Raw genomic sequence first — 27976 nt, forward strand, 5'->3', positions numbered from 1 at the left:
CTTGAAAATCATTCAAAACTTTCAGGTTCTGAGAAAAGATCTATGGGTACCTTAAAATCAATGTAAGTCTGCATGAATGACTTGCAGTGCTATCCTGTAATTCACAAACAAGCATACTGAAGGAATTCAAGTGAACAGCATCAATGAAAAAATACTGGAAGGTAAACAGGAATAAGAACTGTATACACTTATTCGTAACCTATAAATTATGGTAAGAGAATAAAAGAAAACTTAATAAAAAAATGTAAGACATTTATTAAGCATTGGGATACAAAAGAAAAAATATCAAAAATTTTTCCATGAAAAATAGCACAGACAAAACATCAATAAATTATTTCAACTTCCCTAAATACATGCTGGACATGGAATCTCTCCAAACAATAAAACACATGGGAAGACATTAAAAAAAAAAACCTTGAACACAGAAGTTCCCATGAGCCTACAACATCTGTTCAAGGCATTAAAAAAATGATTGAGCAATTGACAATAGCACAGCCCTTGGGCTAAGTGTGAATCACAGAGGGGATAATACAACCTTCAGTCTTCAAAAAATAGTAGTAAAAAAGTCCATTACAAAAAAGGCAGTGAACCTATGTAAGAACGTTCAACCGTGAATTATGCGTACTAGGACTAGTAGATATCCAGGAATGTAAATACCATAAATACGATAAAATTAAGCAGTCTCCTCAGCAGTTGCTTCAACTTTATTGTCAGTTTCTACCTTTTTGGCAACTATCTCAGTATTCTTCTCAGCAGATTTTGCCTTGTCTCCATCAACACCATCTCCCTTCCCATTCACATGCATTATACCATTACCATTCACCTCGCTTTTCTCTTTCACCGAAACAGCATCGCCACCATTTTCAACTACTTTAGCTTCTGAAACTCCATTTTCTTTTGCTTTATCTTCCTCTGAGGAAGCTGCATCATCATTCTTAGCTGCTGCTTCAGTCACTTCTGCTTTAGCCTCTAAGGAACTATCACCAGTAACATTCTCCACTGCCACTTCCTTCTTGCTCTCCTCTTTCAACTCTTTCTCCTCAACCTTCTCATTGACGCACACCTTTCCTTCCACCTTATCAAATACATCCTCTGCCACATCAGCTTTCTCTGAACTTTCCTTCGCATCTACTTCGCGTTTGACTTCATCTTTTACATCTGCCTTGGGTTCCTCCTCCTTGGTTTCATTGCATCCCTCCTTTGATTCATCTCCCTTCATGGCAGTTTCTTTTTCACCATCATCTACTTTACCAGAAGCTTCTTCCTTAGAGTCCTTCACCGTCTCAACAGTTTCTTTCTCTTTCACCTCATCAACTTCCTGTTTCTCAATTTCTTTAACCTTTTCAGAAGAATCTTTGGGAACATCTTTCACCTTATCAACAGTCTCTTCTGCCACACCTTGTACCGCAGCAGTCTCCTTTACCTTTTCAGGCACCTCTTTGTCACCTACCTTTTCTAATTCTTCTGGAGCACCATTGACCTTATCACTAATCTTTTCAGCCTTTTCAGGAACACTACCGACTTCTTCACTAACCTTCTCAACAGCTTCTTCAGCACCACCGACTTTCTCACTATCCTTTTCTACAGAGGCATCATCCACTGGAGGAGTAACAACAACTTTCACTTCACAATCTCCAGGTTTAACGATTTCCTTGGTTTCCTCATCCACTTCCATCTTTTCTTCAGGGTCATCTTTGACCTCAGAATCCATCTCTACAGGAACTTCCACCTCACTTTTTTCCGCCTGAGCATTAGAATCTGACACAGATTCCACCTTATCTTCCACCTGTTTTTCTGCTTCCTTCTCTACAAGCTGTTCATCTAATTTTGCCCTTTTACCATCAGCATTTTCTTCTACTGGTGCCTTTCTCTTACCACATATTTGCTTAGAAATGTCATCAAAAGATGTGATCACAGGAAAACTCTCTCGTGTGCAATTCCCCAAGTACGAATTTCCATCCCTGCTTAACATTATCACCACCAATCCAGCCTTATGAGCAGCACAGGCAGCTAAGAGATAAAATCAAATATTTCTCATTAGTCAAAATAGCCAAAAAGGTAATGACCAAAAAATCTTATAAAAATCTATGAAACTCCATTTTTGCAATCATTCATAACTATACATTTTTTGGAAAGGAGTTGGTTAACACAATGAATGGATAAAAGTTGAATCAAATATTTCAACCAATGCAATTTGTAAACTTTCTAGCATCTTTAACTTCCAACAATATTTCCTTTTAATTTGTCTAACATACAAATGTAGTTTTCACGCTGGCAAATATAAATAAGATATCGAATGAAATAAAACTTTGAACAAAAATTGAACGTTAAAATCAAATTAAATATTCATTACATCCAGAAATTTAATGTATATTATTATGAAAATCATCCAATACAAAAGTGAATAAATAGCAATTTCCGATTAACGAGTATTATCAATCTTAAATTTCTTCCAGACCCTTCACCCTGACATAGCTAAATATAGAACATAACCAAGACTTTAGAACTTATGGTTTTCTATGAATGTTTATTAGTCATGGTTCCAAGCTTAACATCATTTATTGTGTCCACCAAAATGTGATACTGTTGAAACCAGAAATAATTAATGACCTTGACTATACGTATAGTAGTACACTCCACCCCTGGTAACGATTGCAATAGCTGGTCTTTCTTCATAATCTGCATTATCATATTTCAATTATTCATTTGAAGGCATCTTGTTTAATTCATAGCAAGACTTCGGCAGTAGGCATAATGGAGAACTTACAAGGTTTTGCCACAGCCATTTCAAACCATGCATATTTAAGCAATATTGTTCCATAAATATACTTTTCTTATAACAGAGTTTTTATTAAATTGCAGTAAGCCGAGTATTTATTACACTGCAGTGAAGAAAACGTAGGGCATAGTTTCAAATGCAGCTTTCTGCATGCCATTTTTGAAGATGGGTTTCGGATGTCATATATGCTGTTGGGTTCCGATTTGGCTATGCTTCTGAGCAGTACGAACGACCATTAGTACGATCTCAAATCAAACAGTCATTTGTTAGCATTCCCTACGAGTCTACAGAAAATTCAGGGACATAATCTCTACATATTTGGTTGAAATTTGCCTTGGCAATGTCTCTAAGTAACCAGAATCATCTTCATTGGCATATGGGTACTTGTCCCTTAGGCTTCGCAGAGCCCTGGGGGCAAGAAGACAACAAGTACCATTATAATCAAATTCTTTTACTAATTTTAAGTTAAGATTTCGTATTGCACCAACTGTTGGAGAGTGGATGAAATCGTTACGAAACATTCATACCAAAAAACAGTAGCGAAAGTTTCTCGAGGAGCATGTTCCTTTCAAAATAAGCTAGTCAAATTTTCTGAGTTTAGATTGAAAAAAATCAGGCACAGTTTTTGACTACACAGCAGACACCATGACTTTGGTAACCAGTTCTAAAATACCTGACCACAATGACACCACATAACTTTAATTAATCAAGACTTTAATACTGATAATAGGATCACAAAAATTCCAATTCTAATTTCCAGTAATTTGATAGTTATAAAATAATTAGAAAAAAACGGAGGTATCTCCAAAAACAGTGATTCTCTCTCCATAAAAAAAAATCAGTTGGCAAGAATAAAACAGTTTTAGTGTTGCGACGTTCAAATATTTAGCTCAGAATACATGAGATGATCAATGCAGGATGATTTATTTTAACTACAAGACAGTTTGTCAGCATGCTACAAATACTACAAATTTAATTCATTGGGAAGCATACGAGTCGATAATGAAGTTACATACTGCCAAGATTACACCATCCACTACAGTCAAAGAACAGGGTTCATTTTTTAATTTAAACGCAAATAAATTGACTTGCGATTAGTGAAAAACTTGTCGCCGTATGATGAATATGAAAACTACAAAATAATACTGCAAGGACAAAGTATCTAACTCGGGCCCCCAAGGAGCCAGCCGGACACGCTCACCACTAGACCAACTGACCCTGTAGTAGTATAGGGGCTATTTTGGGATTATATAGCGCTTGTTTAAAATACCACTCGGAAATTAATTAACTACAGCCAAACTAAGGCCCATTCAATGGAACCACTATCAGTTCAGAGATGTGTTCGCCATTCCGATTGCCATAAAAAATACGGCATTGAAAAAGGCAGAGCAAGGTATGCGGTCTCCCCTTGTAAGATAAAATTGACAAGAACATATTACAGATGGCACTGCCCATATAATTTTGACATACATACAGTAAAACCTCTATACATCGTAAACCTCCATACTTCGTACCAACCCTCTGGTCCCGTAGGATTTACATGTAAATTTATAGGCATACCTCTCTATAGTGAACCTATTTATCTCGTAAAACCTCTATTTATCATAGCAACGAGACACCCCCGAGACGGCCTAACTACCTCCGCAAATCGTACCGAGACAACTAGAGACCATTAATGCAGCCGCGATAACGAACATGGAATGACATTTTCAGTGACAAATGTTTCACCCTTATTCTTTTCTTAAACACCTTTACTATAGGTACTGTAATTTTCACGTTAGCCATTAGTTAGGGCTATTTTGTTCCATATGAGAGCATACGTAACTGTAAATAAGAAAGAGGCAACCAACTATCCAAATCATTTTAACAAACAGTAAATGAAGACAGAACGCATCGTTTTCTCTCGAAACATGGTAAAAATTGCGCACTCGCTTTCTGTTATTTATGGCTTTATTTTACTGTAAGTGCTTACATACTTCAGTAAATAAAAGAGGCGACCAGCACAGCCTATAATCCCTTGCCGGCGGAAATATTTCAACTAACTTCACTCCCATCCATGGAGACAGAATTACTCAACCGCATTGCTACTTCCGCTTCTAAAATGAAAATATTTCATGAATTTATTGTGACTCGAAATAAATCAAATACAGTTTAAATTATTTTATTCCCATATTTCCCTGTGTAGCACTTTCTTACTACCGCCTTGGTAATTTTTTTGATGCTTTCGTGAATGATCGTAGTTTACAATTTATTGCGCTTAGCGACAGTCATGTGTCTTGTGTGCGTATTTATGCCGCGAAATCTGACTCTTCCATCGTGAGTCCGGGACGTCAATTTCTAGCAATACTGAACAAGCATCACTCCATGCACGACAATGTTAGGTGAAGGAGACAGCAAATTAGCTGATACATGGTAGAGCAATGAAATTTTTTACCGTCGCCGCCACATTCTGAAGTAATTCGCCCAGCATTCTCACCAGGAAATCACGTCGTTTCGCAGACCTAGCGTTTCTTCGCGCCCTCGACAGAGTTTTTCTTCGGAACTCTACGAGCATTGTATTTCAGAGAAAGGGAATTCGACGAAATTTTCAAAATTATGCTCAATTTCTTGTTTATTTTTTGCAATAGTCATGAGTTTATTCATTTTATTATAATCTTAAACAAGGCATATGTTTTAAGAATGATAAATCAATTTTCTAAAATATATTGTAAGGAGTATTTTCAATTATTTGCCATAAAATATGAAAACATGAAAATTACTTAATTATAAGCTGATGATGGATTCGACAAATAAAACAAGGCGGCTGCTTGACATTACCACATAATTAGCAATTTTCCGAGCCATCGACAAGGGTAGGGAGAAGAAAGATGTAGCAGTGACCTTTGGAATACCATCATTCACCCTGACATCTACTTTAAACGACTGAGGAAAAACAGAAGAAACTACATACGTAGGCTGCACATTTAAAAAAACTCAGGCAGTGAAATAAGAGGATGAAGGAATTATGTTAAGAAATATAAAACTTGTGTACTTCCCTCCAAACACTTCTATTAAATTACAACCCTTAGACCAGGGGATTATTTCTTTGGTCAAAAGGCATTATCGAAAACAGCTAGTGATTTATTTGTTATGGAGAGTGGATAGTGAAAATGACATTAAAAGTGCTCATGGAACATCCTTCAGACCATGCACAGGCTGAGCTTTTTGTGGAAGAAATTAGTATCATCAATTTTTGAGAAATACTTCAAGGCAGGGATCACAGGTGGTAACAAACAGGAAGAAAGTGAGATATTTGAGAATGAAGCTACAGAGTAGGATAAAATCAACAAAATAGTTGACACAAATTCAAAATTTGAAGACTTTGTAAATGTTGATAATGATTTATTCATATGTTCTCCACATGAGTGGGAAGATAGTGGTGAAGGAGACGTACATATATTGCAGGATACCGGAAGAGATGGATTTAGAGGAAGATGTTGATAATGAGGAATCAGTTACAGTTCCCAACAAAAAAGAGATGAGGATTCATTGAACGTAATTGAATGGTTTTTATTAAGCATGGAGGAATGCGATTGTATTCAATAGAATTGAAAACATTATTTCGAAAGAGTTTGAAAAAAGTTTAAGCAAACCCAGTAACTAATTTCTTTCCTAAAAAGTCCTCTTGAACAAGTTACTTTTACCTTTGTGTAATCATTAAATTGTAAATATATGTTCACTAATGCATGTGTGTATGTTTAAATATGTTAATAAAATGGTGCATATCACTAAAACCTCTGTATAGTGAACCTCCATACATCAAATTGCCCCAATTTTGGTCCCCTCCATTTTGATGCAAAGAGGAAAGAGGTTTTACTGTATATACATTTTCAAAGAAGAAAAAAATTCAAGCAAGGCACCCTAATGTAGCCATTGGCCAGCTAAAGAAACCAACCAATAAATAGCCAGTGGAACCCTAAATTAACAGAAAATAGAAAAGGAATTATGTACAAAAACTGAGTACCACCAAAATGAAAATGATCATCCTCATGAAATTGCTAGCATACATTCAGATCAAATCATTCCTCTTCCGAGCACTGTTGACCATTGAAACTTCTCAAATTTTGATGAAAGTTTGTGAAATGCTCATCTCTCCCAATAAAATTGCGATTCAACAATTTTTGAAATATTGGAAAAAAAAGAATGCAAATTTTCTTAGCTGATGTATCAATACCATGAAATATCCTTTAGCACTTAAAAATCCTGTATTGAAGTTACCACTCCTCACATCCACATTAAAAATATTTTACAATGAAATGCCAAACCACCTAATGAACACCTCAGGTGATGCAATTCTGAGCACCCTTCCACAGTGGACATTTCTGTAGCTCTTACATCATTTACCATAAAACAGTGCCCAACAATTGGACTAGCGACAAAGTGACTAAAAACAGAAGCTTTGGAAGAGTGATGCATTAACCTTTTCCCTACTGTACACGTATATATACGTGTGGACGTTTCCTGACCCGGGAGACGACGGGCGTATATATACATGTGAGATTTTCCCGGCCAGGAGATCGAAAGCCGTATACAGTAAAACTTTGATTTTACGCAGTTGGAGGGACCGAAATATGGGCACTGTGTAAAATCAAAGTGTGTAAAATCAAGAGTTGGCATTGAGGAGAAGTATAGTTTCAGGATAACTCTTGCTCATTATTTTTAAAACCCTTAGTCATACACTTTTGAATAGTTCTCATTTGAGCCAGAACCAGATCCAGAAAAAGTCTCATATGTGAGGCTTTACGGTAAAAGAGCATGAAATCCTTTTCAATCGCTTCAGATATATGTTTCCTGGATTCAATTACTCATTTGGAGGTAATGAAATGAAGCCTAATAGGTAATCTTATTTACTCACAAGCAACACCCCAGATGACGTATTACCTTTAGAGAAACAACGATGCATTCCTGAACATTGTTTCCCATGGTTGAATAACATGGTAGAATTGCTAGCATTTCTGGCACTAAGATTACTTCTGTTACCCAGGAGAAATGTCGGAATGGCGATACTAAATGCTCGCAGAGAAGCTAATTTTCGAAAATATTCTCATTAAAAGCAGTTTGCAGGAAATCCGTTTAACCACCTGCAGGCAAACAAAGATTGGAGATTGAAGAAATGAGATATCTGAGAATAGTCATCCAAATTAACCCCATTAACATGGAGCAAAATTTTGCTAATACATCACAAAGGCTGTGGGCCTGGGTTCAAGTCCTGGCAGTAGCAGAAACTTATAAGAGATGGCCCTATCCCTACTAGAGAGTAATGTGGAGGGCACTTCCAGTGCACCACTCTGTCCAGCAGATGGGACGTTAAGCCCTCATCCCTTTAAGGCCTATCATTACAACCTGGCTAATGCCAATTTAGGGTTCCTATCCCCCCAGCCCTTACTTCATGGCGCTAATGACCCCAGCTGTCAGTTACCTCCTTCCAAATAGCATACCATAGATAATATGGAGCACATAGGACCCGGGATATTCGGAAATTCAGATTTTTCCGGTGTTTAGATCACTTTTTAAAAGTGAGCTATTTAAATAACCGCGCAACTACCGTCATGCCGCCAGTGATGAATAAAAAAATTATTAATAGTCCAGAACAATCTTCCTTCTTTATAATTTTTACGCATTAAAAAAGCATTTTCCCATAAAAATTTAGCATTAGTAGATAGAATCTACCGGGTATAGCTTCTCTGTCGGCATTCTTCCGCGAATTCAGCGCCGGGACCTTCGACTCAAGCCGTGTGACTCATCTTAACGTAATATTTTGCATCTGATAACAACAACGGACACTATTTGTATTTCGATTTAATGGTGCTAAGCCATTCCTGAGTTTAAAGGGACTGCCTTATCACTCACGTCTTGAATTTTACTTCAATGATTACATGACGATTGACGACGCGAGTTATTCTCAGAGGGCATTAACTCCCGTTCCGTTAAAAATAAACGCTTGCCACCTAGCGGAGTTAAGATAATAGCTATTCAAGTTCCAACCATGTTTCATTTAAACCCACTGAAAATGAGATACAAGTTGAATAAGCCCTGATAAGCGCGCCGCGCAATCAACTTTCCCTCGCCTCCATTCGTCTCGCAGATGGGTTAGCCCGCGGAATGAGACAACGCATGCTGCTTTTACCATCGTGATGAATCACCATCGACTTACGTCCGTATTAGAAGTACGACTGTCTTTTTTGTATCACCTTGGAAGCCAAAATTTTGGCACGGGAGGATTTTTAACGGCTAATTTCGCCGTTAGATTTCGCTGGGGCGAAGGAAAACATAGCGTTCGCAAAATTCTAGAAAACCTTCCATTAGGGATAGATATTCCGTTGTTCATAATTCCGGATTAACGACCATCTACTGTAATTAAAATAAATATGTTATAAACAGCGTCGATCAATAAGTCGAATAATAAACGAAAGGTGATAATGTTAATATCTTCGGCGATCATCTGTCTTAATCACGCATACACGGCGGTAGCCGTATATTTTAGGTTTCGATATCCTTCTACGGCAAATTTTAACTAAGAGCGATATTTGCGTTCGTAAAGGAGCCTGAAATATAACTGAGAGGTCGTAGGGGGAAGCAATAATTAGATTCGCGATGTTTTTAGTTTCACGCTCAACAGCGCGACGTCATTTCAACCGTTCTTGTATTCATTTTTGCAACTCATTGAGACGAATAAATAACCTTACTTCATATTGCTCCAGTCGGGATTTTCAAAACAATTCGAAAGACAACTGCGTAAAATCAAGATTAGCGGCCTCTTTGGGGCTGGGGTTATGCTGCGCAAAATCGAAAAACTGCGTAAAATCAAGAAAAGATGTAAAATCGAAGTTTCACCATTGGAATTCCCTATGCTTTCAGGCCGGACTTGAGTGTCGCTGCGTAAAAACGAGACTTGATGTAAAATCAAAGTGCGTAAAATCGAAGTTTTACTGTATATACGTTTTCTAGCTCCCCCCCTTTTAGGACGGTCGTGGGTTTACGACGTCTTTGTCTCTGGACCCAATGCTTCGGGGTTTAGGATTAACCCTCTGAATCCAGGAGCAGGTACCCGGACCCTTCGTCTTTTATAACCCCTCTCAGCGGTACGGGACAGCGGTCATTCAATTGTTTATACAGTCAATTTTCGAAATAAATATTTGTTCATTTATCAAGAAATATACACTAAGAATTGAATTATTTGTCTTTAGAGCAGTGTTTACAATTTTTAAACGAAATTCTACGACAAATATTAACTTATATCTCGAGTTATGTATAAACATCAACATGGAAATTGTTGCTGCGTTAAATGTGTTAATAATGACCTTAGAACTTCGTTTAAAATTTGACAATGCTCAGATAAAAATGAGGAATTCAATTCAAAGTCTGTAATTTACGTGCAAGCAACAATTATCCATTTGCTAAATACATATAAGCAATACATAAGTTGACCACGAACCAATGCCGCAGGTATGGTTGTAAACCCGGAAAGGAGGGAGCACAACTACTCTCGGAGTCCGAGATAATGCGAAGTCCCTGCGTGGAGGGGTCGAAAAAGGTTCAGCGAGACGCTTCTTAATGAATGCCCTCCAAAAATTTCCGTACCACGAGAAAGAAGTCTCTTGGGGCTCAGTACAGCAGTCATGCTAAGACGAAAACTCTGCCGTCTCGAAAGGGTTAATAAAGATGTTTGACCTCATGCTGTTATCCTGATTAAATGAATATTAAGGGATATCACTAAATATCATCCATAGAGTACATCCATAGAAATATGCTCTTAAATAAATGTTGACTAACAATTCTATTCAAGATATTAAATTTATTATATACAAAGGCAAAATACAATTTTGCCATTTTAATGACAGGTATTTTTCACATGTATGCCGCTATTGTGTTATAGTACTTATTGCCTGTGATGTCATTAGTGTTTTTTTATCAGTAGAATATTGTGGATTCATGTCACACAGATATCATTATAATAAATCTAAAATGAATTTCACTACTTTGAGCAGGAATGGATGGATCCAGGATTTGTTTCCAGATCCAGATCGGATACTTGATTTCAGGTGTCGAATCTTCGGATATTTTGTGAGTCAAATGTTTTTTTTTTAATATCGCGCTATACAATGAAGTAATTATACAAGTTTCTTCAGGGTACATACAATAAAAGGAAAGCTGTTTAGATTGTCATACACATTTTAGTACCTTCAAAATTCCCTTACACATGTTTTCTCCAAATGTTGTCACTTTCTCATTGCAATAGGGTAGTTTCCTTCATCAATGAAAACAATAGGCACTGAATGTGATTTGCTAACCACCATTAGTGTTTTCATTATATACAAATTATTTGGATTTAGAAATCCGTTTAGACGAATGTTAATGGCCAATTTTAACCTCATTTGTAAAAGGCCAGATTGGCGGCTATGTGATGCCACTCCACGTGACGTCACAGGGACCTAGATGCTATACGAGTAGTCAGCAGTTTTACATCATCTGAGATTAACAATGCATGCATGAGGCACAGAGCTCAGGGAAACATCTCTTGATAATCACCTATTAAAATTGCCTACAGCCGGAAAGTTTCCTTTTTTTGATAGGGTATTAATAATCCTTATTTAAGCCAAGCGCTACCTGCTAGCTGGGTACTATGCTACCTGCTAGCAGCCTGCATTGTAGCAGCACTTAAAGCCTCGCCCCAAGGTCACCTCACACAGCAGCAGCGGGAACCAGAAATAAGTCACATGGGCTTTTCCCAGCATTTATACTTAGACATTGCGTTTATGTGCGCTTGAAAATTTTCACTTTTCATTTAGGCAATAAAAAATAATAGGAAACCACCCTATGGCAGATGCTTCAGTATTAGTGAGGTGGATTTTGCTATTCCTCACAATATATTTACGCCAGTGTGTGCAAACGGCACAGAATGAGTTCTCCTTATCCAAGTAAAAATTTTTCCACGCTATGAAAAACATATTTATAAATATAGTTAATAATTAAATTAAATTGTAACTTCACAACTTGCAACACAATTAAGGGTAATATAGACTTCGACTTCGGCGAACTTCAGTGCGAGACGACCACTCAGTGAGGGATTGGGCAAGTTTGTGAAGGAGAGTTGGAGGGGAAGGAATGCACTCCCCCTGTCTTTCAAGCAACAAGGCTATAAGGCTGTTGTAAATAGAAAGCTTTGTGTCAATCAATTAGAGCATAATAAACCTAAATACACCCATGCCTCGCATAGCACAATTATAATTACTGCAATTTCGATGTAGCACAAATCCGTTCCTCTGCGAAGCATCGTAATGCAGTGTAGCCTAGTCAAAAAACTTTAATGCTCTCATGATAAAACGTGAACTTGCGCTAAGTAGGCAGGAAATTGCTATCATTTTATGCATATTAATAGTATTGCTTGCCTCAGATTTTCTTTTTTGTTTACATATTAATCGAAATCCATTGTTGAGCACCGGCCAAATGCATTACTTGTCATGCGGTCCAGATGGCCAGCCTACCGAAGTAATTTATCTTGTCTCCTTAACAGAATGACAACAGTTAATTTAGATCATTACTTAAGCGTGGAGCTATAGGAAATGAGTTTTTTTAAAGCAATATGGTTTGAGACGTAATTTTTGCCGTCATAGGTTATTGGGCGATTGACTACCAGGCAGAGGGTCCATACTAAAGCCTTCAAGGTCATCCCTAATAACAGGGGAGAAATGGAGCTGTGGCAGAGTTGCATATGAATAGCATCAACACATAAAAGGGTCCACTATAGTCTCAAACACAATTGCTTCATTCCCTCCCAGCAGTCTTAAGCCCTCTGCGTCTCAGGAATACAGTGCAGCAGTAGGTGATTTTGATAGAGCCATACAGAGTAAAATCCAACAGAACAATGGCAATAAATAGGAATGTGGGTAGAAAAATCAAGAAAAACCATAAACCTAGAAGAGGAATTGAAAGAGGTCAGTTTTCTGGGACATCACTCTAATGGGATATCGTTTCATTGAAGTGGGAGGGTGGCTCTGAAAATTGAAATCGCAGAAAATTGAAAATCCCAGTTCATCACCACCACCCCACCCTCACCATGCAACCCTCCCAGATGTAAAAACCTGAAAGATATTCATTCCCCCGATGCCTCCTGGTATTTCCCTCTACCTCTGCTTAAGACGCGTCCAACATTCTGGTTACCCAGATACGCTCACTTCCCTAGTCACGGAATCAGAATCTCCATTCCTTTTTGGCTCTAGTGCATTGTCCTCAACGAACTTGAGAGATAAAGTGCTAATAAAACCAGAGAGGGAACTATTCTTGAACAATCAAGAAAATTCATTTAAGGGCACATGTGAAAGTCAGCCGTAATTATTTTCAGTATACTGTAACTTGAACCATACTTTCGAGGGGGAAAAGGTCGCTTTATTTCCATTTTTTGCTTCATGCATGTTTTTTTTTCGCTTTGCTCATCTTAATCAGAATTTCCATTATCATTTATTCATCCCTATCAGGATATTTTTATGAATTATGAATGTGATAAGTTATTGTGAAATACATTTTGGTGAATTCTAGCAGGCCAATTTTTAATCGATCATTCCCTGTGCAGGACAGCTGGAATTTTCATTCAAACGACGACTCAAGTGTGTATTATCATTACATTGCAAATACATGTTCACTTATGCATGCATGTATGTTTAAAAACATAAATATAATGGTTTGAGAGACAGCATTGCCTTTCATTTCCAAATGATATGAAGAAACTGCCAAACACAACCCTCTCTATAGTGAACCTCCAGACATAAAACTGCCCAAATTTTGGTCCCCTCCATTTTGATAAAAAGAGGTTTTACTTTATATATACAGGCGGTCCTTGACTTTCGTACACTCGACTTTCGTACAATTCGCACTTTCGTACATTCAAAATTGACACCTTTTACTCGACTTTCGTACACTAAATTCGGACTTTCGGACGCTGGTCTGTAATTTTTTTAAAATTCCCGCTAAGTTTATTGCGCATCCCAACATTCAATTGTTTCAAATTGCAGTATTGGCAGTATATGCGAACAATATGAACGTATATAATGAAGGGAATTGTTGGTAATTGACTCTGATCTAGGTGATTTATTTCGGAGAGAGACTGCCTGCTGTTGGCTCCTTTATCAAGAGAAGAGGAAAGCCTTCATTGAAGATATTTTTCAAAAGAAGTTTACTAGACATCATCGAATAGCTTTCAATAAAACTAGTAAGACCTTCTTTCTAATTGTGTTTTTTCGTTTGAGTGCTGTTTAATTCATGTAAACCTTCAGCAACAATATTGCACGACATATCACCCGAATTCCGTTTGTCTTTTGTCTTTTTTGAATAACATGCGGAATATACGCGATCACGAATGTCACCTGCCAAACATCGAATTTTGGTGTAAAAATTAAAAGGTATCCAGAGTGCGGGTTCAACGAATACATATTTTTATGCTACTTGATATGTCCTTTTATTTATAGTGGACGTAATAAGTGGAATGTCAACTTAAACGCCAAGAGGAAGTTTCACTCGATAGCCAACGGAGTTCTTGTTTTTTAAACTTATATTTGCATTTTCTGCGTATTTTCGAAATAAATTATATGATTTGAGGAGTTTTATTAATATATTATTAAAATTAAGTCAATTGAAATGAATTCCGTGAAAAAAAAGGTTTTAGTACGTAAATTCCGCTCTTTTGGAACGTAACCCCTAATTAGTATGGAAGTCAATGGTTCGACTTTCGTACAATTCGACTTTCGTACAAGTTTTCGGGAACGCATTGTGTACGAAAGTCGGGGACCGCCTGTATAATACCTCCCATAATTAAATGCTAACAATGAAGGGATGAACTTAACTGGACAACACTACTGACCTGAATTTGCGACACCCCACTAAAAAATACATATAAGAGCCAAAAATTTAAATCTCATACTCACTTGTAGCATTGTGAGTTAAAAAGGCTACTTTATCGGCCGGGCTATCCACCTTCTTGCAGAGCTCCCGAAAGCTTTCCGATTTTGCAGGAGGGTATTCACTGCTCTCAAAACACCCTGAAATAAGCTAAAGAAAAAATAATTATTAGACATGCTATTTATATAACTCCATAAAATGCATCTACATATGTACATGAGGTATTCATAAAATGCATTGAGTTAAGTAAAACTTCACGTTCTTGGTTAACTTGATAAAATTACAATATGGTGCTAGTGTTTGGCTACTCCTCAGTTAAACAATTAAAAACTCAATCACAGGGTTGTACTTATCATTGAAAATTACATTTAAAAACATTGTGTAATTGGAAAGTGCATTGCCTATGCACAAAGATTGTCATTCCCTTATTAAATCATGGTTCTACAGTAGAATCATGATTTAAGGTTTTTCAGGGGGGACAAACTTTAAAACACTAAATGAGGACCTGCCATTTTTTTTCAGGTTTTAGGGTCTGTAATGATTGAAATGGCTTTTTATGAATAAAAAATATTATTTTACCTAACTAAAAGGTGCTGCATGCAGCAAAAAATTCATTGATTAAGTGTTTTCAGCCCTATGAAGGTTGGATAATACTTTTCAGGAATCAGCTAAAAAGATGGGAAGTAAAAATAAGTAATGAGAGGATGACAATTGTTTTAAAGAAATATTTTAAGAAAATTATAATATGCATCAACTGAAAAGCATTCCCACACGGAATATTATTATAGAAATTAGTGATTCCATTTTTACGTACATTTCAGTGGTCTCGATGAAATTTTAAATTTTTTTCTGTAAAAGCTACATGTAGGTGACTAGCATTTCTAATATAATAAGAAAAGGTGAAAGTAGGTACTCGAAAAATCACCATTGCATCTATAAAGATGAGTGAAATAAAGGGACAGCAGAAGATCGCTAATTCCGAAATCTAAACCTACCTAAATCTACCGAATATCTAGTAAAAGGGAGGTTTTCTGGAATTATACCAACTTCATGTTATCTGTTGCCTCGGCAAAACAAGGGATTTATGAGCCTTTAAAAAGCCTCCCATGCGCACATTTTGGATTTCGAGGTCATCCAAAAAAGGAGAATCTTATTTCTAGTATGCGTACAAGTCGATAGCGATTCAACTCGATGATGGCACCAGATTCGTTGTAATATATCCACGGCCTCATGCAGGTCGAATGGAACCGGGAGAAGTTGTTTACGCGGCGCGCTGAACACCTTGACTCCAACTCACCTTGTTTCTCGGCAACTTTTAGTGAAATTTGGTTGGACCATGAATAACGATTAGCTTAACTTTAAGTTAAAAGAAAAGGTTTAATCTTCAACAAAACTGGATTTCATCAGAAAAATTGTCAGTGCCTCTGGAGTTTGGCAATTTCGTCAGGGTTACGATGTCGAAGTTAACCACCAAGGGATACCTGCCGGATTTTCGTATTTTTCGCACTCATCTATTCTATCATGAGTATGCGGTGATTTTTTTCCAGCATGAGCAATTTATTTAGAGTCAGGGACCGTGATAGTTCGTCAAAACTCCAATTGTCATTCTCTTTTGACATTAATTAGCACCAGATACATATTTTTGAATCAACATCGATATCAACCAGCCGCATGTCAGTAAATTGGCTCCGGGATATCTAAATTACGATGTAAAGTAATGTTGTTCCACAGGGAAAGAATGCTCTCACTCACGGTCATGACAGGGGAAACACTTCGTCTGTTCTTTCGCTGTTCCTCCGTGGAAACTGACCTTGGAATGGATTACAGAAAGAATCTTCTAGTGAACTGCACAATTGATATTGGGCCTCCTCTTTCGAAAAGAGGAAGTAGCCGACTGGAAAAATATTGGGCTAATAGTGGACTGCCCGTAGGGAGTAGAGTTGAAAGGGGCATAAGCCATCAATTGAAAACATTACGAGAAAACATTATTGTAGCGGCCCTCGGAGGATAACTCGTGTCATCAGTCGTCACGTATCATCGAAGTCAAGTTCAAGAAGTGAAGGATAAGGTAGTTCGAGGTTATTAAGGGATGACTTTGCTCCATTAGATCGGATCTGATACAAAAAGTGTCTGGTGTTTGGATCAGAAGGGGAGCGAAACATTACGAGATGACAAATCATCCAGCTTGCAAGTTTAAGGTCGCAGCGCTGAACTCGCGGAAGAAAGCAGTTGAAGAAGCGTTCCCCGGTAGATTCTATCGAATCTTGGTAAACTTTCATGAGACTGTTCTTGTTGATGAGCATAAATTCGAAGATTTGGATGAACCGTCATGAAAAAACGTTAAATCGAGCAAAAAAATCTTGAGCGGGACAAATTTTTTCGACCATAAATGCGGAAAAACGCAAAATGCGGAAACACTAAATACGGATAATTTTTACATTGTCCTAATAGGGAATGAATCGGGACCAAAAAAAATAAACGCTAAATGCGGAAAAACGTTAAATGCGAAGACATTAACTCCGGATCCGACTGTATTTCTTTAAAAACAAAGCCCTACATTAAACTGCACCTCGGTCAGTTTCATCTGCTATTCTCCATCAGTATGTTCCTTATTTTCATTCATAATTTGCAAATTCAATGCTTCGTCCTAATTCACCAAAAGATAGCAATATCGAGTGAGATTGGGAACATTTTCTCTGAAATGAAGTCTTCAGTTGCTGATACAGTGATAAATATGGCAGCCCATCAAACAAACTTTCTACTACACTCATAGCAACCAAGCTTCTCATTCAGTGTACTGGCAGTGCTCCAAAATCTTAAATGAGCCCAGCGATGGACATGATTAAATATTATTTTATCACTTATGAGGCAAATTTTCTAAGTTACAATAACCTGTAGTGCTACAATTTTGCTATAGAGATAAAATAGTAAAAAAGCAGAAGATAACTTTATTTCTCATCACTAAAACTAAAACTGATCACAGAGAATGAATAGAGAGAGTCAGGGCAGAAATTAGCAGAAGTATATTATGTGTGTTTGCTAACTGTAGGAGATATAGCTTAAAATAATTACAAAATGGCAGCATATGTTTTGCCTCTTCATGTAAAAGCAATACATAGTTCAATACATGGATCAAGAAGTTATTGAATCCAATAAAAAGCATCTTAAAAGAATATTACAGATTTTGTTACGAAAAGATGATGGAAGAAATAAATTGAAGTTGGTTTGAGTAGTGCATTATTAATTACAGGAAAATAATTGACAAATTCTGTTCTTAGGGTATTGCTTTTGCTTGCTAGCATGTGACATATTTTTCATATCAAGATGGAAAATGTTGATATAACCCTTAAGGTTAAATTATTATCCAATATCCTGGTCTTGTCTTAAGGCCGCTTTACACGGTGAAAGATCATTCGAAAGATCTTTCGAAAGATCTTTCGAAAGATCATTCGAATGATCCATCATTCACCGTGTACAACGGAAATTTCCTGGAAATTTCCAGCGTGAATGATCATTCGAATGAACTTTCAGGCCTGTTCTAATTTGCTTGAATGATTTCCGTGAATGATATGAGCGCACGGCGTCCATCTTGCCATTGGCATCCACCTCTGAATTTTAATATTTTATATTAAAACTTCGGAAGCATAGTAACCCATGAAATAGCTCAAATAATTAATATGTACTTTGAGAGAACATAAATTCACAAACATCAACTGTCTAAAGTCAGTAATTTGGAAATAATATTTCGGATAGTTAATGAATAAAAACGTCGTTTTTCTCCTCGATTGCGTCTTTATGTTGTTTAATTTACAATTATTAAACTATAGTTCATTATTTGAGCGCTAAAGTTTCGGGTCAGAGTCCCAATTAATCACACAATATCTGTTTATTCGGTGAACACATTCCAGCCAACACGAGCCGCTACGTTATCTTGGCTCACCTATGGGATCACAATATTGCCTATCTCTAATCATTCAAGGAACTCACCCGAAAGAAATTTCGAGCATGTCCTAATTTGCTTGAATGATTCCGTGAATGATATGAGCGCATGGCGTCCATCTTGCCATTAGCACCACCTCGGAATTTTAAGATAATATGTATAAACTTTGGAAGCATATTAACTCATGTGATAGCTTAAATCATAAATATTTACTTTGAAAGAAAGTAAATTCACAAACATCATTCCTCAAAATTGAGTAATTTGGAAAAAACATTCCGGATTTTTAAAGTTCAAAATCGTCGTTTTTCTCTTCGATTGCGTCTATATTTTGTTTGATTTACAATTATCAAACTGTATTCAATGATTTGAACGCTAAAGTTTGGGGTGAGACTGCCAATTAATGACAAAATATCTGTTTATTCGGTGAACACATTCCAGCCAAAACGAGCCGTGACATCACATTGGCCCACCTAGGGAGTCACAATCTCACGGGGTTGCCTATAATTCAAGGGGCAAACCCTATAAGTTAGCCCATGAATATCACAGTCCACTTTCTTCCCCTGCTTCGATAGCAAGCACTGAGCCAACTTCATTGTAGAAAGTATGAGGATGCTGAAGCGCATTCTTTCGAAAATAGAACAGGTCGCTTCCTTTTTTCTCTTCACGTTACCTTTCTTTTCTCGCACAGGAATGACCTTTGTTCGACTACATTGTAAAGGCTGTGTACACGAAGGAACCCCAAACATAAAAACTCATGGTCGACCGGCCTTCAACCTTGAGGAGCTTTTGCTGTATGCTTATTATGTTCTTTTTTTATGGGAGCTGGACGCTGCGGCATCAATACGGGACTGAGATAGGATTTTTCTGAACGAGTAACAATGTGCAGTTTTTCCCCAAATTATATTTTCACTAACTTTATAATTTAATGAATCGGGAGGGAAAAGACCTCGGGCAGCCATTTGAAGAGTAAGTTCCCTTATGATCTTGTTACAGAGCACACTATCTTGAAGCATAATCATCTTTGCTCTGCAGCGAAAACAACCAATTATGTACTTCGTTACGGGAGTACAAAACGCACGATTTATTAAAGTGGTTTTCCGCTGTCAATACGTATCGTTCTAATTCCTCTCATTACTTAGTGCGTCATACCCCACCGAAAGTCAAAGCAATACCAAAGTATATTGAATCGCACATGTAAACAAAGCGTTCCATCGTCTGCGAGCTCCTAAACAAATCATGTGGTGAGAAACGGTCGGAAATATCGTTAGAATCGAAATACACTATCGATAGTCGCACCAGTGCGCATCGTTTCAGTGCAGAACTTTCACCGAAATCTTTCACCGTGTATAGCGGTACCGGCGAATGAATTTCTTGCGAATGATCATTCGAATGATCTTTCGAAAGATCTTTCGAATGATCTTTCACCGTGTACAGCGGCCTTTACATTCATTTGCACGAATGATCAGGAGTTGACTCAATCTGTCACAGCTGAATCTGAGAGTTGGGGTTTAACTTATCCCCAGATAGAATAAGAAGGTATGAATTTGCTACGAGGTGGGCTTTATAACGTAACAATTAGCAGAAACATGCGGAAGAGGTAATAGAAGAAGTACTTCTGCCTATGGCACAAGCTTGCTTGAGTCGAAACATTTAACTTCCACTTGACAGAGTGACATTACCCTATGTCACTACTCTAATCTTTCTTGTTACAACCTTTTCCAATCCACGTTCAATATTTCTTGCCTTATCTATTTATAACAGCATTACCAACTGAAGATTAACTCCCTTGCTAATAAGTAATGGATCACCAGATGTGCACATTCGCTTCTGAGGTCCACAGTACAGATCATACAAGAAATCAGTATATGTTGAACTGCCTAAATAATTAGTTGTAGTTTTGAAACACAGGGGCATTTTTTTTAGCTAAGCACTGACCTCAACAATTTAAATATTTCGTCACAACTACAAATAGATGATTCTTATATGGACATGAACATTCTACAATCAATGTCATCTTCAGTCAAGAGAAGTGAGGCAAGGGCAAAATCACAAATGCCTTTACATAGAAAGATTTCATGTTGTAAAAAACACATTGTACATTGGTATCAGCTGAGGGGAAAATAGTTTAAGAGGCTGGCGATGAGGAGGGTCTACTTCCACAAGCGCCAAGTGAGCATACCTTTCCCTCAAAGAATGATTAAGGTTCTCTTCAACTTTGAAAAACCTGAGAATTGTCAACAAGCAGATTCAATTGTTTAAGGGACAAAAGAAATTGTCTTGACTGGAAATATATCCTGTTTAAATACTCGCACCATACCCAAGGAAGTGCAACACAATTAAATAGAAGTTTCATTGTTTCCATTGACATTAAGTTCAAGTGGAAAAATAAATTGTACCTTAACATAACTTTCATTAAAGAAAAATGTATCATCTTAACTATATGATAGATGCTATGCTACAGTGAAATGTACAGCTCCAAAGTTCATTCCAAATAGTAACCGTACAGAAGGCAACAATTACTAAAATCCTTCTACATTACAACTTCCAGGGTCTCTATTATTCCTTTTTTTCCTTATCTCCTTTCCATCAATAACAAGCTTACAAAAAATTCATGCAAAAAACAACACTGATACGCAAAAGCAAGCAGTACCTTCCACCACATCTTTCCTCTACCTTCTGTTTGATGAGCAAGGCAAGACATGATGCAATATGTATAAGAACCTTGTAAAACATATGATAACTAACCTCTGACATATCCCCATCTATGGTGTTTGATATCAAGCATTTCTGAGATAATTCCATTCCAGATGAATAGAGATAGATCTTTTTTCCTTCCTCAGACCACTTCTTAAAAGCAGGAATAACATCAGGGAACACACTGCAATAAAAAAATTATACATACAAAATCTGAAATACAGTGGAACCTCGTTAAAGCGAGTACGGGCTATAGCGACACCCCCGCTATTACGAGAGATAGCCGATGCACCGTCAATTGACCCTATAATAAGAGTGTTAAAAATTTCATTTTTACGAGACCCTTTCGGTGTTGGCTCTCGCCATAGCGAGGGTTTCACCGCCGGAAGACTTTCATGAAGACTCCTTAACCTCTGTAATTGCTAGCGATCTGTCAGAAATGAAGTTAATGGAGTGCTCAGTCTAAAATTTATGTGGTAAACTGTCGTTCGATAAATATAACGATGACGAAACAATGCTTTGCATGATTTTTATTCAGTGCGGCGCATATAAATTGTTTGAATAGTTGGTCGTTATTTGAGTATGGAAATTTAGTGATGCAAAAAAACATCGCCTTTCGTCTGGATTTATGCTTACGTTTATCGGATAGATGTTTATCTGTCGCCGCACCACTCCTATTCCTGTATATCTGTTCGCAACAGGTATATTGGCTATTATTTGCTCCACCTCCGGTAAAGCGACAATTCGCTATAGCGAGTGTTTATTAGTGCACCGTGGGGTGTCGTTATATCGAGGGTTCACTGTACCTTAGTTGTGATATACAAAGACCCAATTCTTAAGGATATGGACTTTACTAATTACAGTGGAAGATTGGTTAAACATATGCAGATAATAAATGGAAAATTGCTCCCTATAAGTCGTACACATAATACCTGAAGGTTAACCCTTTCACTGCCGTGAATGTACCAAGTACGTTTGCAAGGCAGACTGCTGTGAATGTACCTTTCCTTCCTCCCTGCCATGCACTCAGCACTTTTGCCGCACGTAAGGGGTGGGTTTTTGGAGATTGAGCAGCAGCAAAAGAGTTATGGTAGATGCCCATCAAAATCCCATTTCACTCATACTTACCGCTCTTCTTTAGTATTGGTGCTATTTCACAGATAAATAAGAACTGTGTATGCCATTAATTGTGTATATGTATACAATTTTGTAAATGAAATATCTCATAATTATTGGTGCTTTATTCCAAAATTGCACATCATTGGCTGCATGTTGCACAAGGTGTAGTGATGTGATCATTGATCTGGTATTATCCGGGACAGATATGATCAACAAAGGAAACTAGTTGTGCCTAATTTTTTGCTGCCAGTTTTTCTATTACCAGCAGTTAAGTCACTGCGCGATGGCATAAACCATGTTCCGTGCACTGCACCAAATAAATGCATTCAGCAATGACAATTGTCAAAGGTACCAGTAACATCACAAAACACATGTCCTCTAAAACCTTAATTCTCCCAATTCTTTGAGTATACTACAATACTCGGGACCCATATAATGAGCAGATAACTAAGAAAAAGCAAAAAAAAGTGGATATGTACACACAAAGAAGTGCCTGAAGTGCTCAACACACAAGGTCAGGAGACCTTAGAACAGAGGAGGGAAAGGAGCTGACTGAAGAATTATTTGGATAGTCAGCTGGAAAAGAGCATGGGCAGAACTAGGGAAGGAAAAAGCTACACCAAACTTGGTGAGAGAAAAAATGATCTCTAGTACAAGATTAAGTACCGGTATCAGAGACCATTATAGAAGTTTTCCTACTTGAATAACACTATAAATACTAGTACTAGTCTCCATGGTACTAGTCCCCATTTGGAATTCCATGGTGGAACAAAAGAGTACATTGGTCTAATGTGGTATGATTTAACCCTTTCACTGCTGTGGACGTACCTAGTACGTCCGCACGGTAGACTGCGGTGGACGTACTTTTTCTTCCTCCCTGCCATGCGGTCAGCACTTTCGCCGAAGCACTTCGAAGGGACCCACTAATCCAGGACCCTTTCCTCGACGAACTCACCAACGCAGGGCCGTCTCATCGGCCCTACCATCGGGGGCCCTACCTCCGGAAAAGTGACCGCTCTGACTACAATTTGAAAATCAATCAATCAATCCGATCGTCACAAAATAATTGTTTTCATCGCACACCTGCCAATCAAGCAATCAAGTACGTCTTTGAACCGTGTTTCTGCGATGAAAAATAACGATTTTGTTAACTTTAATATAATGGCAGTTTTCCAGTGGTCCGCAGCCACGTTTTGTTGCAAAGTTAACAAAATCGCTATTTTTCATCGCAGAAACACGGTTCAAAGACGTACTTGATTGCTTGATTGGCAGGAGTGCGATGAAAACAATAATTTTGTGATGATCGGATTGATTGATTGATTTTCAAATTTTAGTCAGAGCGGTCACTTTTCCGGAGGTAGGGCCCCCGCTGGTAGGGCCGATGAGACGGTCCTGCGAGGGTGAGTTCGTCGAGGATAGGGTCGCGGATTAGCGACCTTTCGGAGGGTGTACCACACCCATCCCGGAGGTGCCTGCTCCATGGGCCAGGAAGAGCATTTTAACATTTTCGCCGCATGTGAGGAGAAGGTTTCCGGAGATTCAACAGCAGTGAAAGGGTTAAAAGAAGCCACACAGAATGAGAGATCAATAGGCCTGCATACATCTGGAGAATCTGACAGTGAAAAATATGAAGAGTGAACTATGATATACTGAGAATCAGTGAAATAAAGGGACCTGCATACTCAAATAGAGGCTTGATGGCAATATTTGGTGGAACTTGGTGACAGGAGCCATAATAAAAGATACACTGATGAATGCTCATAGTAAAATATACACTTTTATGTTAAATTTCTGTGGAACATACAACACATGTATCTTTTAATTTGTTTCCCAACCTGCATACTATTGAAATTTCTGGATAAAAGCACCAGAATTATGAATACACGACATCTAAAATGCAGAGCAGGAGTTGGGCTAATGCACAGAAAGAGTACCAAAGTAAGTGCAGTAAAAGCCTCCTGCAGCATAGTGGTATGGTACAGCATGGGTGATAGGGGTTGATGTCAAGACCTAACTTGATGATACTTATATGGCGTAGGTTTACATGCCCCAAACAAACTGACAATTAATAAGAGTAAGATATCCATGGAGGTAATGATATCATCAAACAAGTATGAGGTTAAGAAAATCTTATTATTTAGGAGATTCTTACATCCCAGCTAAGGTCAAGATGGAAGAACAACAATGAAAGAGATAAACTGTTAAAAATCTGCCAGGCACAAGGTAGTGGTAATAAAAACATTATCAATAAGTCACAGCCAAAGAAGATGCAGATAGAAAACACTCGCAACGCACGATACCACAGAAATTTAGGTGTAGAAAACATGCAATATAATTGGAACACACCGGAAAGCATTAAGGGATAAATATAGAGACCTTGTTATTGATAATAGATTATTTGAAGAGACAAAAGGAATATCTGGAAGAATTATGCAACAACAATGAAGTAAAACATAATCACCTAATCAAAAAAGAAAGTGAGGTTATGAAGGATGACATGAAAGCTCAATTACTAGGCCTCTGGAATTAGCCTCCACTATGGTATTCAACACATGTAACAATCACAGATACACTAATATTCTATGTTACACAAATTTTTTTAATGGTGTGACCCAGGTTGAGACACTACACCCTATGTCACCCTCAACTTGGCATACAAAACAATCTGAAGAAAGACCCTCAAGGTGAGATACCTATGGACAAAGAGTATCGTCTTTCTATTCCTAAAACGAAGAAATTGAGAAATTTGAAAATTTTTTGAGCATAAGCATGACAGCACAAGCTGAAGGCATTGACAAGAATCATCTACAGAAGAAAATAAAACAAATCCACGAGTTCCTTTGTGAATATCAATCCAATTTAAGGAAAAACTAAAGTTAGCAATATTAGGCCAGCAGCTCAAGTTGACAAAGCAATGGATAAATTCAAGCCAATATTGCATTGGTGAACTAAAATATGGCTTTTGAATGTGTGGACTTGTATTAAATACTTAGAACAGCAGGAGGAATTCGGTGCTTTAAAGAGTACCAGCAAAGGAACTGGAGTTTTTACACAACTCCCAGAGATTCAATCAGGACCACTGAGAGACCAATATGAAGGCGTTAGATTGTTAGTCTTCAGTAATTGTTGATATTTGCAATAAGAAAGCTGTCAGGCTTCTGCCATATGGCTCCAGGAGTATTTGGGGGGGAAAAATCAACAACCTTGAATTACCCATAATAGAAAAGAGCAGAAAGTTTGAAGATTATCATTAGTATGGACAGAACAATGGTCAGACATTGGCTTAAAATTAACATTAAAAAATAGAACCTTGAAGAGGTGAAAGAACTCTGATACTTACTGAAAGAAACAAGTGAGAAATTCATACAACAACATCTCAGGTGAATACAGTATTCAACTGGAAGAGGAATCGACTCTGTAGGGTAGATTCCTCTTTCGGTTGAAGAGGAATCTACTCTAGAGAGTAGATTTCCCTCTTAGTTTTAGATTGTCCTAGTCATACAATCTTACTCTTGTGGTACAAATGCATAGAAGTGTAGCAAGATCAGAGGACGGCCTTGGAAAAAAATGTAAGGATCAGGCAATGGAGGATGATTACGTGTAAAGATTGGCTATTGAGCAAACTAAGTGGAATCATATAAATCCCAGGATTGTTGCAAATAATGATTATGAAAATTAAAGCGAGATTATAAAATTACCAGAGAGAACTACATTTATCATTTAAGTTTCCCACAGTAAAGAAGTTGCCACTGGAATATGAGGTGCCCATGAAGTGCAGATTTTCTAATGTCTAACATTTACCTATGTTCAAGAGGATTTTCTAATGTCTAACATTTACCTATGTTCAAGAGGATGATGAAACTTCTTTAAGCTGATTTTCACCACAAAGAAGATTTACCCTGACATTCTGCAACTTTCTCGGCAATTAAATTCCCAAATTTATCAGATATTAAAATAATTGCCCACCCTGAAAATTCCATTAAGTTAAACCTGAGGCAAATACAGTGAAGTATGCAACAAATTTTCCAGACATTCCTCACTTAGCCTGACATCCCAGGATTACATGTGAAACAGATTTTCAAAACAAGTGACCACCATGTCAGAAATGTGAATGACTCATCAATAGGGTCATTCACATCATTTTTACAGAAATCCACGAGTTTCATACTTCTCACTCAATTGATACGGAATCTTGGTTTCACCAAAAAATTTACAGAAAATCTTATTTCAATAAATAACCACTTCATTAGAGGAAATTACCTAACTAATTATCAAAATGACAGAATTCGGAAACAAACGTTTCCGGCGAGCTCATTGAGCGAAGATATGCAGATCAACGGCTTAAGAACAAACAAGAATGATAAATAACTAATAATTCTAACTTGAGGATCAACGCGTACAAAATGCCCTTAGCACCGTCAACTTACTGGCCCTTCAAGTGCCCCTTGCAATAGCCGTCCTTCACGACAAGCCGATTAAGTGATGACAAATTGGTACCGTCCATCTGGCTTAATGCGTATGTAATTATCGCATCTTTGGTAGCATCGCTGTCTTGGCCATCCGGAATTTCGACACCTCCAACCCATCCTTCCTTCAATTCCACCTCCGCCTGTAACAGCATCATGAAGTTTAAAACTAAAATCGACGAGTAAAATATAATGCACAACATGAAAAGCACTTCGCAGTTGCTGCAAAACAATAAACGTTCATAAAATATTAAGCTGATGACACTCGCCTGCTTTTTCAACGCGTTCACGATCTCCACAAGCTCTTCATCATTCCAGTGATTTAGGATGTATTCCTTCAAATTCTTCTTCACATAGGGACGTAAGGTATCCTGAAATTGAAATAATACATTCATATTAAACATGCACGAACAGAAAGTAGAAAGGCATCTCGTGGAGCTATTTTGACGTTCAAGACTCATCCGTCATTTCATTCGCCTAACTAATGGAAATCGAATTGAAATCTCCAAGTTGAAGCTGATTTCCCTGTTACTCAAGAAAAATTTTTTCAAGTTAACTGTTTATATTCTAAATTTCGGGTGTGATGGCCGAAGAAAACCATGAATACCTGAAAATTCTGTCCCCAACTACCTATCCTTAGCACGCATCAAACATTTCATCATTCATCCTCAACATTAACAGAACATTTATAAAACAACTAATGAATTTCAAAAACACCGAATTCAAAAAACTCAAACTAATACGAAGTAAACATAACTGACCCATGATTACAATAAATCAGAGCAACGTGCACACTAGAAGACATTTTGACCGGTGATGGCTGCACGTGCACCAGTTCCCAGAAGGTATACTTACTTCAAAGAAGGAATAGGATGTTGTCGTACCCAAAGTTTCTGAGAGGATATGCGATACATTTCTTATCTTATCAGAGTAATCACTTAGGTTCTTAATGTCGACAGCCATTACTCTTAAAGATAATAGACCTGTTGTCACAAGGGCTGTCAAATTCGCAATACCGGCGTTCCCTAACCTAGGTGAAGAGGGCGT

The 27976-nt window shown here is 37.6% G+C and overlaps 1 protein-coding gene across 1 annotated transcript; it reads right to left on the reverse strand.

Annotated features, from left to right (window-relative positions):
- Positions 1-232: 232 nt before the first annotated feature.
- On the reverse strand, positions 233-27976 carry LOC124168503 (enolase-phosphatase E1-like). The gene is made up of 6 exons (XM_046546825.1): positions 27785-27976; positions 27199-27300; positions 26891-27072; positions 21396-21528; positions 14737-14860; positions 233-2010 (listed from the first exon to the last, which is right to left on the reverse strand). Exons 1-6 carry the CDS (start codon positions 27890-27892, stop codon positions 674-676), a joined length of 1986 nt encoding a protein of 661 aa, XP_046402781.1. The 5' UTR covers positions 27893-27976; the 3' UTR covers positions 233-673.

The sequence above is a fragment of the Ischnura elegans genome, chromosome 11 (assembly GCF_921293095.1).
Source record: "Ischnura elegans chromosome 11, ioIscEleg1.1, whole genome shotgun sequence".
NCBI lineage: Eukaryota > Metazoa > Arthropoda > Insecta > Odonata > Coenagrionidae > Ischnura > Ischnura elegans.

Bases quoted from the DNA above. Each gene is read 5' to 3' on its own strand.
- LOC124168503 (XM_046546825.1), bottom strand. From the start codon at position 27,892: ATGGCTGTCGACATTAAGAACCTAAGTGATTACTCTGATAAGATAAGA. The intron at 27,073-27,198 runs GCGAGTGTCATC...ATGCTGTTACAG, and splicing joins TGAACGCGTTGAAAAAGCAG to GCGGAGGTGGAATTGAAGGA. The intron at 2,011-14,736 runs GTGAGTATGAGA...TTTATCTCTTAG, and splicing joins TTTAACTCACAATGCTACAA to CTGCCTGTGCTGCTCATAAG.